A 14,133-nucleotide genomic window follows, 5' to 3' on the forward strand; every position below is an offset into this window, starting at 1 on the left:
AGGAAAAAGGGGAAAGGTATTTATAGGGGTCATAAACCTCCCCATCAGGCCAATGTCATGACATAGCCTAGTAGTAGGCATACCTTATACCCTCAGACATTGAACCCCGCAGGGACCTCCCCATGCTACTGAACATCAATCAGTAAATAGTACAGCATGAACAATGCATATGATCTACAAGGTTAGAGAATTAGACAAAACATTTAACCTTCAACAGAATGTCAAGTTTATTTGATTTTGTTTCACAGGGATTCCATAAAATAAGAATACAATAGAATTCTGGAGAATCTTGGATATTTTTTTCTCTGAATTGTAATTGTCATTATCATAAATAGTAATAAGAATACATCATAAACAATAAACACAACTGTCCAAAGGCGTAGAGTATCACAAGACATCATTCACCACTAACGACAGACTATACATATTGCATTGAGCATATTTATAAGAGCTACAAGAGAGAGAGAGAAAGAGATGGAAAGAGAGGGAACACAGGAGAAGGGAGAGAAAGAGAGAGAGAACACATGAAGGGAGAGAAAGAGAGAAAGAGATGGATAGAGAGAGAACACAGGAGAAGGGAGAGAAAGAGATGGATAGAGAGAGAACACAGGAGAAGGGAGAGAAAGAGATGGATAGAGAGAGAACACAGGAGAAGGGAGAGAAAGAGAGAAAGAGATGGATAGATTGAGAACACAGGAGAAGGGAGAGAAAGAGATGGATAGAGAGAGAACACAGGAGAAAGAGAGAAAGAGATGGATAGAGAGAGAACACAGGAGAAGGGAGAGAAAGAAATGGATAGAGAGAGAACACAGGAGAAGGGAGAGAAAGAGATGGAAAGAGAGAGAACACAGGAGAAGGGAGAGAGAGATGGAAAGAGAGAGAACACAGGAGAAGGGAGAGAGAACACAGGAGAAGGGAGAGAAAGAACACAGGAGAAGGGAAAGAAAGAGAGAAAGAGAACACAGGAGAAGGGAGAGAAAGAGATGGAAAGAGAGAGAACACAGGAGAAGGGAGAGAAAGATATGGAAAGAGAGAGAACACAGGAGAAGGGAGAGAAAGATGGATAGAGAGAACACAGGAGAAGGGAGAGAAAGAGAGAGAACACGGGAGAAGGGAGAGAAAGAGAGAGAACACAGGAGAAGGGAGAGAAAGTGAGGTGCCTCTACACCGACTGGTAAAAAAATGAAATGTATGGATCCAAAACTGCATAATGGAATAACATGGATGAAAAACAATTTACTGTGGAAGCAAAATCTATCGATCAAGACACGCCTGTCCTGTTTCCATTTGGCAATACAGTTTTTCTTCTATCCAAAGAGAGGATTGGCAGTATGGCAGGTCAGCCTATCTACATGACCTTGAAAAGAGTGACCATTGCAGCATGTGTAGTCCCTGTACTTTGTGTAAAATATAGCAGAGCTGCACTGTGCTGTGACCTTATGATGAGCCAAACATACTATTACTGTAACACTTGTTTGCCACTTGCACCCCCCCCCCCCCTCTCAATTTGGTTCCAGGGTACTTTAACTCCAGGAGTCAGACACATGCAAAACCTGCTTTTGAGAGTGAATGTGTGGGTGTGGGGAGATCAAGGATGCAGGATATTTTATGTATATGGAAACAAGATACAGTTCAGGACAACTTAGTTGGCTATATTACTATGTAAAAAATACTTAAAATACTTATTTTCTATGGCTTGTATATGGTCTTGAAAATGACACATTGTGCCATACTGATTTAGTTCTATGAAAATATATGGATACGTTTTGATCAGATGACCAAAATAAATTGTGAATAAACATGATTACTTATTCTGTCTTATGACTCATCTCTAGACTAGATAAATAGTCGATCGAAACATGACAAGGTTCTGGGCCCAATCTATCTGACGCCAAGTTCTAAACTACATTAAAAATAATGATCCCCTTAACGTCAGTTGACTTCACAACCTCAAATCATCTTTAACTAAAAGTGTTGATAGCATAGTATGTACAGCAGTTTTTCGGAACAGCATAGTATTAGCAGAATACCAATTCTTACCATGCTAACTACTTTTTCATTATCCTAGATACATTTTCTCCTTTTTGCATTTCAGCTTTTCTCAGCAAACATAGCTAAATCCTTGAGTAATACTTCAATGGCAAAATATAAAAGACAATGAATACAAGTTGTAATGAATACATAAATCACTGCTAACACCTCTCTCATTCTTCTCTACTCTCTCTGAATTCGTCATTCTTTTTGCTTTCTTTTTTTGTCTTCATCCTTTGCCATCACATCTTCTTTACTCTATCCCGTTAAACTCATTCAGTAATGTTGAACAAATAAAAAAGCACAAAGAGAAAATAACTATTCTGAAACTGAATAAACTGAAAATGTAAAGAAACACACATGGAGAAATAAAATAAACACAAAACATAAATATTAAAAAACAACGAGGGTTGAACTATGTGAGCTCCTAAACAGAACTGAAGTAAATACAACTGGATAACTCTGTTCTCTACATTTGTTGTATAACAACTAATATGGAGTGCACAATTATTCAACTGTGTACATATATTTCTATATGAATATGTTGATATTTACATAGCACAGACAAATACATTCTCCCACGTTAAATATTACTACCATTATTGTCCTTCATTTAAGTGTTATTCCTTTAAAAGATTGATGTTCATGTTTTGGTTTTGTATTCCAGTTTGTCCTTGTGCGATCAAACTGTCAATGAATCCCCTGTTGTCTTCCACAGTTAAATACATCACGAGAATAAACAGCATGTTACAGTAAGGACCCATTTCCCCCTCAACAAAATAACACTCTCCCAAGGGACACGGTGTTGATAACTTCCCCTTCCAAGAGCCCACCTTCCTCCATACCTCGCTGCCTGCCTCCCTCCCTCCCTCCTCTTGTCAACTCACAAATGCACAAACAGACAAACAGAGGAGTGTGGAATTGTGGGTGGTGGTCAGGCACCACACTCCTAAATCACATGGTGGCCCCTGGGGGTGGGGGGGGAAAGAGAGAGAGAGAAATATTACAACTAATGCATACCTAAAGATTATGAAGATGTCATAAAGCCACAGTCTGTATTTCCCTTAGGAAGAGTAATGCAGTATTTCTCATAGTTATTTATCAGTATTTTCAGGATTGCTCCATCATATACACTGACACTCACCAGCTTCCAGCTGCCATAGGGTGGACCAGCTCACATCTGATTGGCGTAGGGGGTGGGCTGCTGTTCGTATCCCCCCTGCTGATAGTCTCCACCTCCCTCAGTGTAGCCGCCCTGGCCATAGTCGGGCTGGTAGCCTCCCTGGGTGCCGGTATAGGCATCCCCCTGCTGTGCATAGCCCTCCTGCCCATAGCCGTCCTGGCCGAAGGACTCTGGGGCAGGTGCTTTCTCCTGGGAAGGTGCATATGTGCCTCCAAAAGCTGCCAGCCAGCCAGTCTCCTTGAACACGAACCACAGGTTCCCTCCCCACAGGATCAGGTTCAGGAAGCCAAATGCCTAGGGGGTGAATGGAAGAAAAGGACGAAAAAGAAAAAGAAGGGGGTCCATATCTTGTAGTACAGGATTTTCCTCAGTAGTCCATGCCCTTTTACAAATCACAACGTTACAATTGAATTCCATACCACAGATGTGTTGAGACCAGAGACGACAGGGTCATGGACTTCACGGCAGCGGTTCTCCGGTTCGTCGCAGGCCTCGATCAGTAAGAGAACCTTGTCTGGGTCGGTGGATGCCTTCACATCCGACAGACCCTTAGCCCAGGCAGAAGAAGCCACCAGCCAGAAGAAGGTGAACACACAGGTCACAACAAAGTCCTGAGGATAATCACATTATAAAGCATTAGCAAATTACAGTACCTTCGTAAAGTATTCAAACCCCTTGACTTCTAACCACATTTTGTTAGGTTACAGCCTTATTCTAAAATCTATTAAATAGTTTTTTTCCCTCATCTATCTACACACAATACCCCATAATGACAAAGCAAAAACGGGTTTTTAGACATTTTTGCTAATTTATAAACAAATAAAAAATATCACATTTACAGAGGTATTCAGTACTTTGTTGAATCACCTTTGGCAGTGATTGCAGCCCCAAGTCTTCTTGGGTATGATGCTACAAGCTTGGCACACCTGTATTTGAGGAGTTTCTTCCATTCTTCTCTGCAGATCCTCTCAAGCTCTGTCAGGTTGGATGGGGAGCGTTGCTTCACACCTATTTTCAGTTCTCTCCAGAGATGGTCGATCGGGTTCAAGTCCAGGCTTTGGCTGGGCCACTCAAAGTCCTTCAGAGACTTGTCCTGAAGCCACTCCTGTGTTGTCTTGGCTGTGTGCGTAGGGTCATTGTCCTGTTGGAAGGTGAATCTTTGCCCCAGTCTAAGGTCCTGAGCACTCTGGAGCAGGTTTTCATCAAGGATCTTTCTGTACTTTGCTTCGTTCATCTTTGCCTCGATCCTGACTAGTGTCCCTGCCGCTGAAAAATATCCCCACAGCATGATGCTGCAAGCACCATGCTTCACCATAGGGATTATGCCAGGTTTCCTCCAGACTTGACACTTAGCATTCAGGCCAAAGAGTTCAATCTTGGTTTCATCAGACCACAGAATATTGTTTCTCATGGTCTGAGAGTATTTAGGTGCCTTTTGGCTCCAAGCGGGATGTCTTGTGCCTTTTACTGAGGAGTGACTTCCGTCTGGCCACTCTACCATAAAGGTCTCATTGGTGGAGTGCTGCAGAGATGAATGTCCTTCTGGAAGGTTCTCCCATCTTCACAGAGGAACTCTGGAGCTATGTCAGAGTGACCATCGGGTTCTTGGTCACCTCCCTGACCAAGGCCCTTCTCGCCCGATTGCTCAGAATGGCCGGGCGGCCAGCTCTAGGAAGAGTCTTGGTGGTTCCAAACTTCTTCCATTTAAGAATGATGGAGGCCACTGTGTTCTTGGGGAAATTCAATGCTGCAGAAATGTTTTGGTACCTTTCCCCAGATCTGTGCCTTGACACAATCCTTTCTTGAAGCTCTACGGACAATTCCTTCAAGCTCATGGCTTGCTTTTTCTCTGACATGCATTTTGTCAACTGTGGGACCTTTATATAGACAGGTGTGTGCCTTTCCAAATCATGTCCAATCAATTGAATTTACCACATGTGGACTCCAATCAAGTTGTAGAAACATTTCAAGGATGGTCCTGAGCTCAATTTCGAGTCTCTTAGCCAAGGGTCTGAATACTTACATTATGAAAATAAGGTATTTTTGTTTTTTATTTGTAATACATTTTCAAAAATGTCTAAACCTGTTTTTGCTTCGTCATTATGGGGTATTATGTGTAGATTGCTGAGTTTTTTACATTTTTATATACATTTTAGAACAAGGCTGTAACATAAAAAAATGTAGAAAAAGTCAAGGGGTCTTAATACTTTCCGAAGACACTGGACACGCTCATCATCATAATCAATTTCAAAGTTCTTATCAGAAACATCATCATGATCAAGCTAGAAAGTCCTCATCCGAGACATAATCAATCTTATGCTCATCATCATCATTACTATGATATTAGTAATAGTAGCAGAGGTAGTGGAATATGCTATGGAATAGTGTAGGCCTACTAGAAACAAGAACTCACAATCTGGGCTCCCTTGCAGCCTTCACGGTATTTCTCCAGAATGAAAACATACACAGAAAGGGCTGCCATGGAGTAGAGGAAGGAGAAGACACCGACGGTGACAAAGAACCCAGCTGAGGAGGAGTAGTCTCCGATTAGGAACAGACGCTCAGGGTTTCCCCCCTTGCAGGTTGGGGCATCGAAGTACACCTGATGTAGCCTGGGAAGGACAAGCGACAGAGAAGGACAGAAGATGGGAGACAGAGAGAAAAGGGGAGAATGAGAGAGAGAAAGACAGAGAGAGGAGGGGAGAGAGAGAGAGAGAGACGTCAAATGGGGTTAATATAGTTTACAGATTAATGTTCCACCACTGACATTTGCAGCCCAGTGGTACTGTAGAAATGACAGACGGACCATATTTGTGCGGTATCACAGGGTTACGTGTGACTGAATAGGCATACTGACCTGAATGGATACTCAAACTCCACCTCAATGCTCAGGTCACTCTCTGACCGGTTTTTACACTCCACACTCATCTTGAACATGCCAGAGTAGCTGCCGCATGTCGAGAAAGCAAAGATGGCAAAGATCTGAAAGACAGAGAGGGAGGATGAGAAGAGGAGGAGAATTATAGACAGCAAGTGGAAGTAAAAGGGAAGTGAAAGGGAAGGGGAGGGAATATAGAGTAGTGAGATCAAAGGAATGGGGAAAGAATATGACCCAGACAGAGAGACATGTAGGGAAAAGCATAATACATCTATTAAATGGCACTTATTTTGGGATGATTTCTTCACAAAGATGGTGCTCTGTCGAGGAATTGGCATAACTCTAGTTTGGTCTGAAATAGGTGTTGATGTGAACCAAAGGAAAGCCCATGCAGTATAATGGAAAACCCCAATAAAGGTATACTGTTGCTGAAAGACCTGACACTGGTTTCACCATCTGCTGTGTCTCCTGCACTCCAATGTTCCTCCAACCACTGCAGGCTGCTGACAAAGCCACACAAACTGCAAATCAATGCAGCTATATTGCCAGGTTACAGCGCTACACCTGTTGCCATGGTTACTCCGACACCTAAAGTTGTGCGCTTTTGTATAAAGAAAATACAAGAAATGTAAAATAACATGTTTGGTTGATATATCTGTTTTACTAAATAAGTTATTCTCTACAGCCCAGGCTACAGTACTACAGTTCTACAGGGGGGTGTACAGTAATGTAAACCAGCGCTTGTGTACCTGAACGCTAACCTACTGTCGTACACACAAGCATGCAGATACATACACTCGCACACACTGACATAGGAGGTTATACAGTCAGCCTATTTTTACCACACCCTCCCTTCCCTGCAGGCCAGATCCCATTGGATGGAAAATCTGTCTATTAATCTGACTGAGGTCCTCCACCATCTGTCACTAAAGGACGCTGCACAGGGCTATTGTACACACACCCTCACGCACGGACACATGCACACACACACACATGCACGCTCACGCTTGTGCAACGGTACACTCACACTGACACACACACACACGCGGAAACACACATACACAAACACGTAACTTATTCCCTTGTCTCATTACTCTTTAGCGTGCCAACACAGCCCACCTCCACCCCATCTCCTTATTAACAGGTTTTAATAATGATTGGGGAGGAATGTGAGGGGGGAGGGTGATAATGAAAAGCTCAACAGATTGGATATAAGCATGCATGAAAGATGGAAGGAGGAGGACAACAAAACAGAACATGGAATCATCTCTGACATGGAAGAATCATATCTGTTTGTGCTTTAGCTAAATACTCTTTGCCGTGTTCGGTCATTATCATAGTCAGATGAGTTGAAGAACATACAGATCTGGCACCAGGCTAGTTAACTCTCCCACACCCTCCAACGTGGATAGTCCACAACGTATGCCAAATTATCCTCTTGTAAGATTTTAGCTCTCACTTAGGTAGTCTGGCATGCACAGTAACATAAAGTATAATCCTTTTCCTGGTTCATAAAGATGCTGTGTCTGTTTTACATTTTCACTGATTTGCAACATTCATTAACCCGCTCTTAGTGCAAGAGTTTGAGGTATATGACTATGGTCTCCCGAACAGTATGAAAACTGTTCTTACAGCACAACAGTGCACTGAGTGAATCAGTAAAGCAAATACAGTGCCTTGCGAAAGTATTCGGCCCCCTTGAACTTTGCGACCTTTTGCCACATTTCAGGCTCAGGTAACATAAAGATATAAAACTGTATTTTTTTTGAAGAATCAACAACAAGTGGGACACAATCATGAAGTGGAACGACATTTATTGAATATTTCAAACTTTTTTAACAAATCAAAAACTGAAAAATTGGGCGTGCAAAATTATTCAGCCCCTTTACTTTCAGTGCAGCAAACTCTCTCCAGAAAGTCAGTGAGGATCTCTAAATGATCCAATGTTGACCTAAATGACTAATAAATACAATCCATCTGTGTGTAATCAAGTCTCTGTATAAATGCACCTGCACTTTGATAGTCTCGGAGGTCCGTTAAAAGCGCAGAGAGCATCTTCACAAAAAATACAGTTTTATATCTTTATGTTTGAAGCCTGAAATGTTGCAAAAGGTCGCAAAGTTCAAGGGGGCCGAATACTTTCGCAAGGCACTATATGTAAACTGTAACAGAGCATTTAACTGTAAATCCCAAGGTAAGACAAAAATAACCTAGTTCCCAAGCGTAACCCGGGGCAGGATGTTGTTATGGTAGACACAGTGGTTAACCAAAACATAGAAGGCTTGCATTCTGAAACATCGCAACAAATATAGTTAGCCAAAATGTCTGTGTCAGCGTCCCTCCTGTGTGTACACTACATACACACGTTGACAGAAAAACATATGTGTATATATTGAATGAGAATGAGAGGTCAGTAGGGATGTGTAAATGGAGTAATAGATGAGTATTGATATGTGAATGTATAAATGCTAAATTCTGATTTAGAGTTACATATGAATCTGTTTAGGCCAGGGGATTAACTCCTTTAGGCTCACCTCGAACCAGATGTAGAAACATGCAAGAGCAGGCCTTTATAACTTATGATTCCGGAGCTCTGGCCTCCTCCCTGTGTGCTGCTTCAGGCATGGAGGTTTGTTAACCATGTGACCCAGAGAAGTAACGATGTGATGTTCAAGCACTAGCAGTGCTCCGGGGAAGGACTACAGACAAGGCCATGCTGTCAGAACTGTCCTCTCAGTCTTTGCTACCCTGTGTTACTCTTACCTGCTGTGATTTAGAGTAGAACATTTGTTTGGGGATCTTTTATTTAAATCCTGATGTTGATTTTTGTATGTAGGTCTATGTGTCTTCTCATAAATGAATCCTATTCTTTCAATCAGCCAATCATCATGGCATTCTAGCAAAGTGAGTCCAACTGGAACATGGGAGGATGAGATTTCATTACTTTAACTTCCTCAATGAGCACATACTGTACATTGACTTGTTCTGTTGAGTGAGAGTGGTGAGTCAGTGGTGAGTAATGACTATGTATCGTGTGTGTGTGTGTGTGTGTGTGTGTGTGTGTGTGTGTGTGTGTGTGTGTGTGTGTGTGTGTGTGTGTGTGTGTGTGTGTGTGTGTGTGTGAGTGGGCATGTGTGTGCTAGTTCTGATGCTATCACAAATGTGTGATGACAAATAGATGAGAAAGAAGTGGTAATGATGTGGCTGAAAGGTGTTCCTAATTACAAGTTACATACGTAGTACACAGTACATTCATATTTTGTCCAAATTATTACAGCTCATAATTTCTGCTTAACATGACCATGCTGGACTCAGTAAGTCAGAGGCTATATTTACACAGGTAGCTGAATCCTGATATTTTTGCCACTAATTGGAATTTCACATCAGTTCTTTTTCAGAGCTGATCTGATTGGTCAAATACTATTTTGTGAAACACATATCAGAATTGGGCTGACTGTGTAAATGCAGCCAGACTCCTCTTTGTACAATTGAGAGAGCCTATCTACATAGAATAATACCTTTAGCCCCTGGCACAAAACAAGTTGGAAGAGGGGTCACACTGTGCCTCGAGTGTTACTGAATAAAGAGAACATAAAGCATGCAGAAACCATGATGTGGATGTATGAAGTACATTTTGTGACATGAATGTGTGGAATGCTTTATCACAGATTCATCATGAATTGCCAATCAACGATTGTCATGCTACAGCACAATACAACAAATAGAGCATTGAGGCGACATGAAGAATTGTAAAGGTAAACAAACAAGCAAATAGCGGAGATTCCGATTTAGCACCATGGATAGCGATCAATTGGAACACCGCGATTTTCACGTTTCAGAACCCCTGAAAGTGGACAGCGCCTTTTTCAGGTGATGCTGCAGTAACGTCAATGGCCATTACTACTACTACCAAGATTTTAATTCAGTGTAGGCCTATTAAAACATTATGTGCGACTTCTAAAACATTAAATTATAGCGAAAATGTTTAGCCCTAGGAGGGAGTAACTACACAACACATAAAGAAGTGCGAAAATTATTACCCCTAGGAAAGAGAAACTACACAACACATAAAGAAGTGCGAAAATGATTACCCCTAGGAAAGAGAAACTACACAACACATAAAGAAGTGCGAAAATGATTACCCCTAGGAAAGAGAAACTACACAACACATAAAGAAGTGCGAAAATGATTACCCCTAGGAAAGAGAAACTACACAACACATAAAGAAGTGCGAAAATGATTACCCCTAGGAAAGAGAAACTACACAATACATAAAGAAGTGCGAAAATGATTAGCCCTAGAAGGGCGCAACTACACGACACATAAAGAAGTAACTACACCCAAATGCTTGAGTTGGTCACAAAATACTCCAGATTAGATTACAGAGCGAAAGGCTAAAGTGATGTGAGATAATTATCTGGTGGATCAGGTAGGCTTACAACAAACTTCACAGGAGAGGACACATAAATACCTGGATAGTTTGAACAGAGATTTATCACAATTACCATGATCGATGTACAGTAACATTGTATCACTGAAACATCGTCGAGTTTTCATGAGCCCTGCCTGCGGGTGGTAGCCGAGAGGAAGCAGCGAGTGAAAGAATGGGTAGTGTCAGCCACCTCGCGCTGCCTGTTTGTCGTCACGAGCACAAAGCTTCACCTAGCTTTGTGACCTCTGTGTGACAGAAGGACATGTTCTGACACAGTGCAAGGGCCCAACATCACTATAAATTCATAATCTATTCTCAGAACATGGCCAACCATAGCATAATATATGGGCCTATCATGTATAGCTTTTAAGTGTATTGGTTAATATCATCACACTCATCTGTAATCTAGATTTTACGCATGCAATATACAATACCAGTACATTCTAAAGTCTTCCACACCCACTCATGCGCGCGGAAAGGATACGGGCGCGCACTCACCATGGCCTCTCATACACTCAGTCACAAGCCAAATAATGAAACATTGTATGAAAACAGTAACTTACCCATTGTAGGATTTTCATAAATCCCAAAGGCTGCTTGATTATGGTGAACTGCCCGGTGGCCACCAACTGTAAACACAGAAATCAACAATTAACATTGCTTTATGAATTTGTCGCGAAGTATCTTTTGAACGTTTGTAGTGTGTACTGTGTAGGCCTATAGTCTATGCTGACAATGCATATCTGTCGTTACTCCACAGTTTGCACCTGTCAGTTAAAATTTAAATGTATCTTTCAGGAGCGGTGGAGAAGGCGGTGATACGATCAATTTTTTCATGCTGCCATTTGTTCGCTAGTACGGTAATTGGACTATTTGACTTGGGGCGCGACAGGCCGTGTGACAAAGCACTGACATCGTTTAGTGGAGACGAGAGCGAGAGTGGGAGAGAGACAGAGGGGGGGGGGGGGGGGACTGGGAGAGAGAGACTTGCCAGCATAGAATTAGACAAAGCTGCTTATCCCACTGTTTTTGCTGTCGCCAAAGCTTGACAGACAGCAAGCACTCTAGAAATGTATGCAGAAAGAAAATCTCGAGTCACCTCGATAGTAGTTGGCCCTATAGTAGATATAGCTTGTCCTATAGTTTAGGCTATAATTTGTAAAGCCTTGTCATGTGCGGTTGAAAGCAACACATCAGTCGCATCTGTCTGTGATCATCCCCAAATAAACTGTGTCCTGTAGCCTATCGATTCTGTCTTTAGCCTATCGATTCTGTCTTTAGCCTATCGATTCACCTCGCAATATCTTACTTTTAACTCCCAGTTGGTCTGTCGCCCCTCGTAAATTGATAGTCCTATAGCGAGTTGTATTATAGGACTAAGAGACGGACGTCGTCTGATATTGCGATATAGATTAAATAGGGTCTGTCGCTTTTCCTCTTGATTTGTACTCTCTGCTTCTTCTTTTTGTTGCAAGATCAGCCTGCCTGTTTCTTTTTTCTTTCACGAGTTAGACATTTGTTTAGCATCATCTCTTGTTTTGTTGCTTTTTTTGTAAAAAAAAACAACAATATCCTCATTCCACATTTAATAGGCTATACTTTACCTTCTAGTCGGGCATATACTCTGCAAAAAATAATCCCGATTCTATTAGTTCAATAGCAGTTACTCAAAAATATAAATAGTCTTTCCAACGAAACAATCCATTTCTGTGTCCACAATTCAAACGGAATATATCTTCATATAGATTTCACCTCAACTAATACCCTGGATGTGTTAAGCCTATTTGTCTGAGTTATTTAAAATGCTGTTGAAATTATATTGCGCAGGGTGTCTTGATCAATTAATTGGACTTTTGGACCATGGTCTATTTATTAGCCAAACGTTCCACTGCGTCAGTCAATTACTGGTGTAAAATTGGTTAAATCACATGTAATCTATCATGCCTGTATTGCGGTGTTTTGAGCTCAGTGCTCGCTTTTCGTTCACATGAGTCGACCACTGAAAGCACTGTATTTCAAACTAACGGTCCGCGGATTTACAATTACAGCGGCCCCTACCATAATGATGTCCTATTATTTTTTCCCCCTAAAACTCTACCGCGTCAAAGTGCGCATTCTGCAGGCGTGCCAAATGATGGCTTTTCAGATAACTAAATCAAATGAAAACATTGGTATTGGTGATTTTCATCCCAGAGCCCTACCTGGTTCACAACATCCATCTTGGCCGCCTGCTTGTCGATAAGAGGATCAGCCGGTAGGCTGGAGGGAGGCGTTACATCCGGAACAGCCCACGGGGGGACGAGGATAAAGAGATGGGAATAGCTGAATTACGTCACGAGCTCGTCTCGGGCATCTGGGGCGTAGAGACGTTAGATAAATCATTGGACATACAGTAATGACGATTTCGACAGCTTGGCCAATCAAATGGCTGCTTTATTCTAGTAGACTACAGTGATTGCCACAAGGGATAACGGAGAGACGACACCTATGTATGTTGTTTTGGGAGGTGGGCACTAGGCAGGTTTTGTATTTCTACATGATATTGGAAAGGCAATCGAGTTGCACTACCAAGAATAGTCTGAGCTTCAGGTTGAAGGTTCCTGGAGGATCCTGTAGGGGTTATTCAAATTTAAACAGTGATGGAACCACTATAAGTTCTTCAAAGAACCCCCATTAATGCTTCCACAAATAACCTTTTGGGGTTAATTATTATTATTGATCAGCATAAAATAACAACAATAACACAATATTTTAGTTGGCAGTGTTAGTCATGATTTTAGTGGCAAAGCAGACATAAAACCCAACATGAGGTACACTCCCAGCCCCAAGTACAATAGGCACAGTATATCCTCTGGCAGTCACGCTAACCCACTGATCTGTTTCATCTGTCCTTGTGATTGTCTCCACCCCCTCCAGGTGTCGCCCATCTTCCCAATTATCCCCTGTGTATTTATACCTGTGTTCTCTGTTTGTCTGTTGCCAGTTTGTCAAGTCAACCAGCGTTTTCCCCAGTCTCTTTTTTCCCGCCGTCCTGTATAGTTGTCCCTACTCTGGATTACCGACCTCTGCCTGACCTGAGCCTGCCTTCCTTCCTGTACCTTTGCCCCACCACTCTGGATTATCGACCCCTGCCTGCCTTGACCTGTTGTTTGCCTGCCTCTGTTGCTTTAATAAACATTGTTACTTTAACACAGTCTGCACTTGGATCTTACCTGAAACGCTATAGTATGAACTGGCCATGATTGACCCAGCAGACTTTTACCAGCTCCGCATTGCCATCTCCTCCCAAGGAGCCACCATTGGAAGGCACGAGGAGTTGCTTCGCCATCTGATGGAAGGGTTCTGGGCCATGGCCGAAAGTAACAACCTAGCATTGGATGCATTGCAGGAACAAATCCGTGGGTGACCTACTAGGCAGTCTACCACGACGGTAACCTCCCAGCCCCTCAGTAACCGGGCTGGTAGCAGCGCCATCACCCCGGTTTCCCGGGAACCCCACTTACCTCACATGGAGCGCTATGATGGAGATTCCAGAATCTGCCGGGCCATTCTCTCTCAGTGCTCCCTCAATTTCGAGCTGCAACCTTCTTCATTCCCCTCCGACCGCTC

General features: G+C 42.4%; 1 protein-coding gene across 1 annotated transcript; it reads right to left on the bottom strand.

Moving 5' to 3' along the window:
- Positions 1-202: 202 nt before the first annotated feature.
- LOC135504211 (synaptophysin-like) lies at positions 203-12,788 on the bottom strand. The gene is made up of 7 exons (XM_064922568.1): positions 12,726-12,788; positions 11,088-11,153; positions 6,072-6,196; positions 5,628-5,826; positions 3,634-3,825; positions 3,176-3,508; positions 203-2,999 (listed from the first exon to the last, which is right to left on the bottom strand). Exons 1-6 carry the CDS (start codon positions 12,741-12,743, stop codon positions 3,206-3,208), a joined length of 903 nt encoding a protein of 300 aa, XP_064778640.1. The 5' UTR covers positions 12,744-12,788; the 3' UTR covers positions 203-2,999; positions 3,176-3,205.
- Between the last annotated feature and the right edge of the window lie 1,345 nt (positions 12,789-14,133).

The sequence above is a fragment of the Oncorhynchus masou genome, chromosome 18 (genome assembly GCF_036934945.1).
Source record: "Oncorhynchus masou masou isolate Uvic2021 chromosome 18, UVic_Omas_1.1, whole genome shotgun sequence".
Lineage (NCBI taxonomy): Eukaryota > Metazoa > Chordata > Actinopteri > Salmoniformes > Salmonidae > Oncorhynchus > Oncorhynchus masou.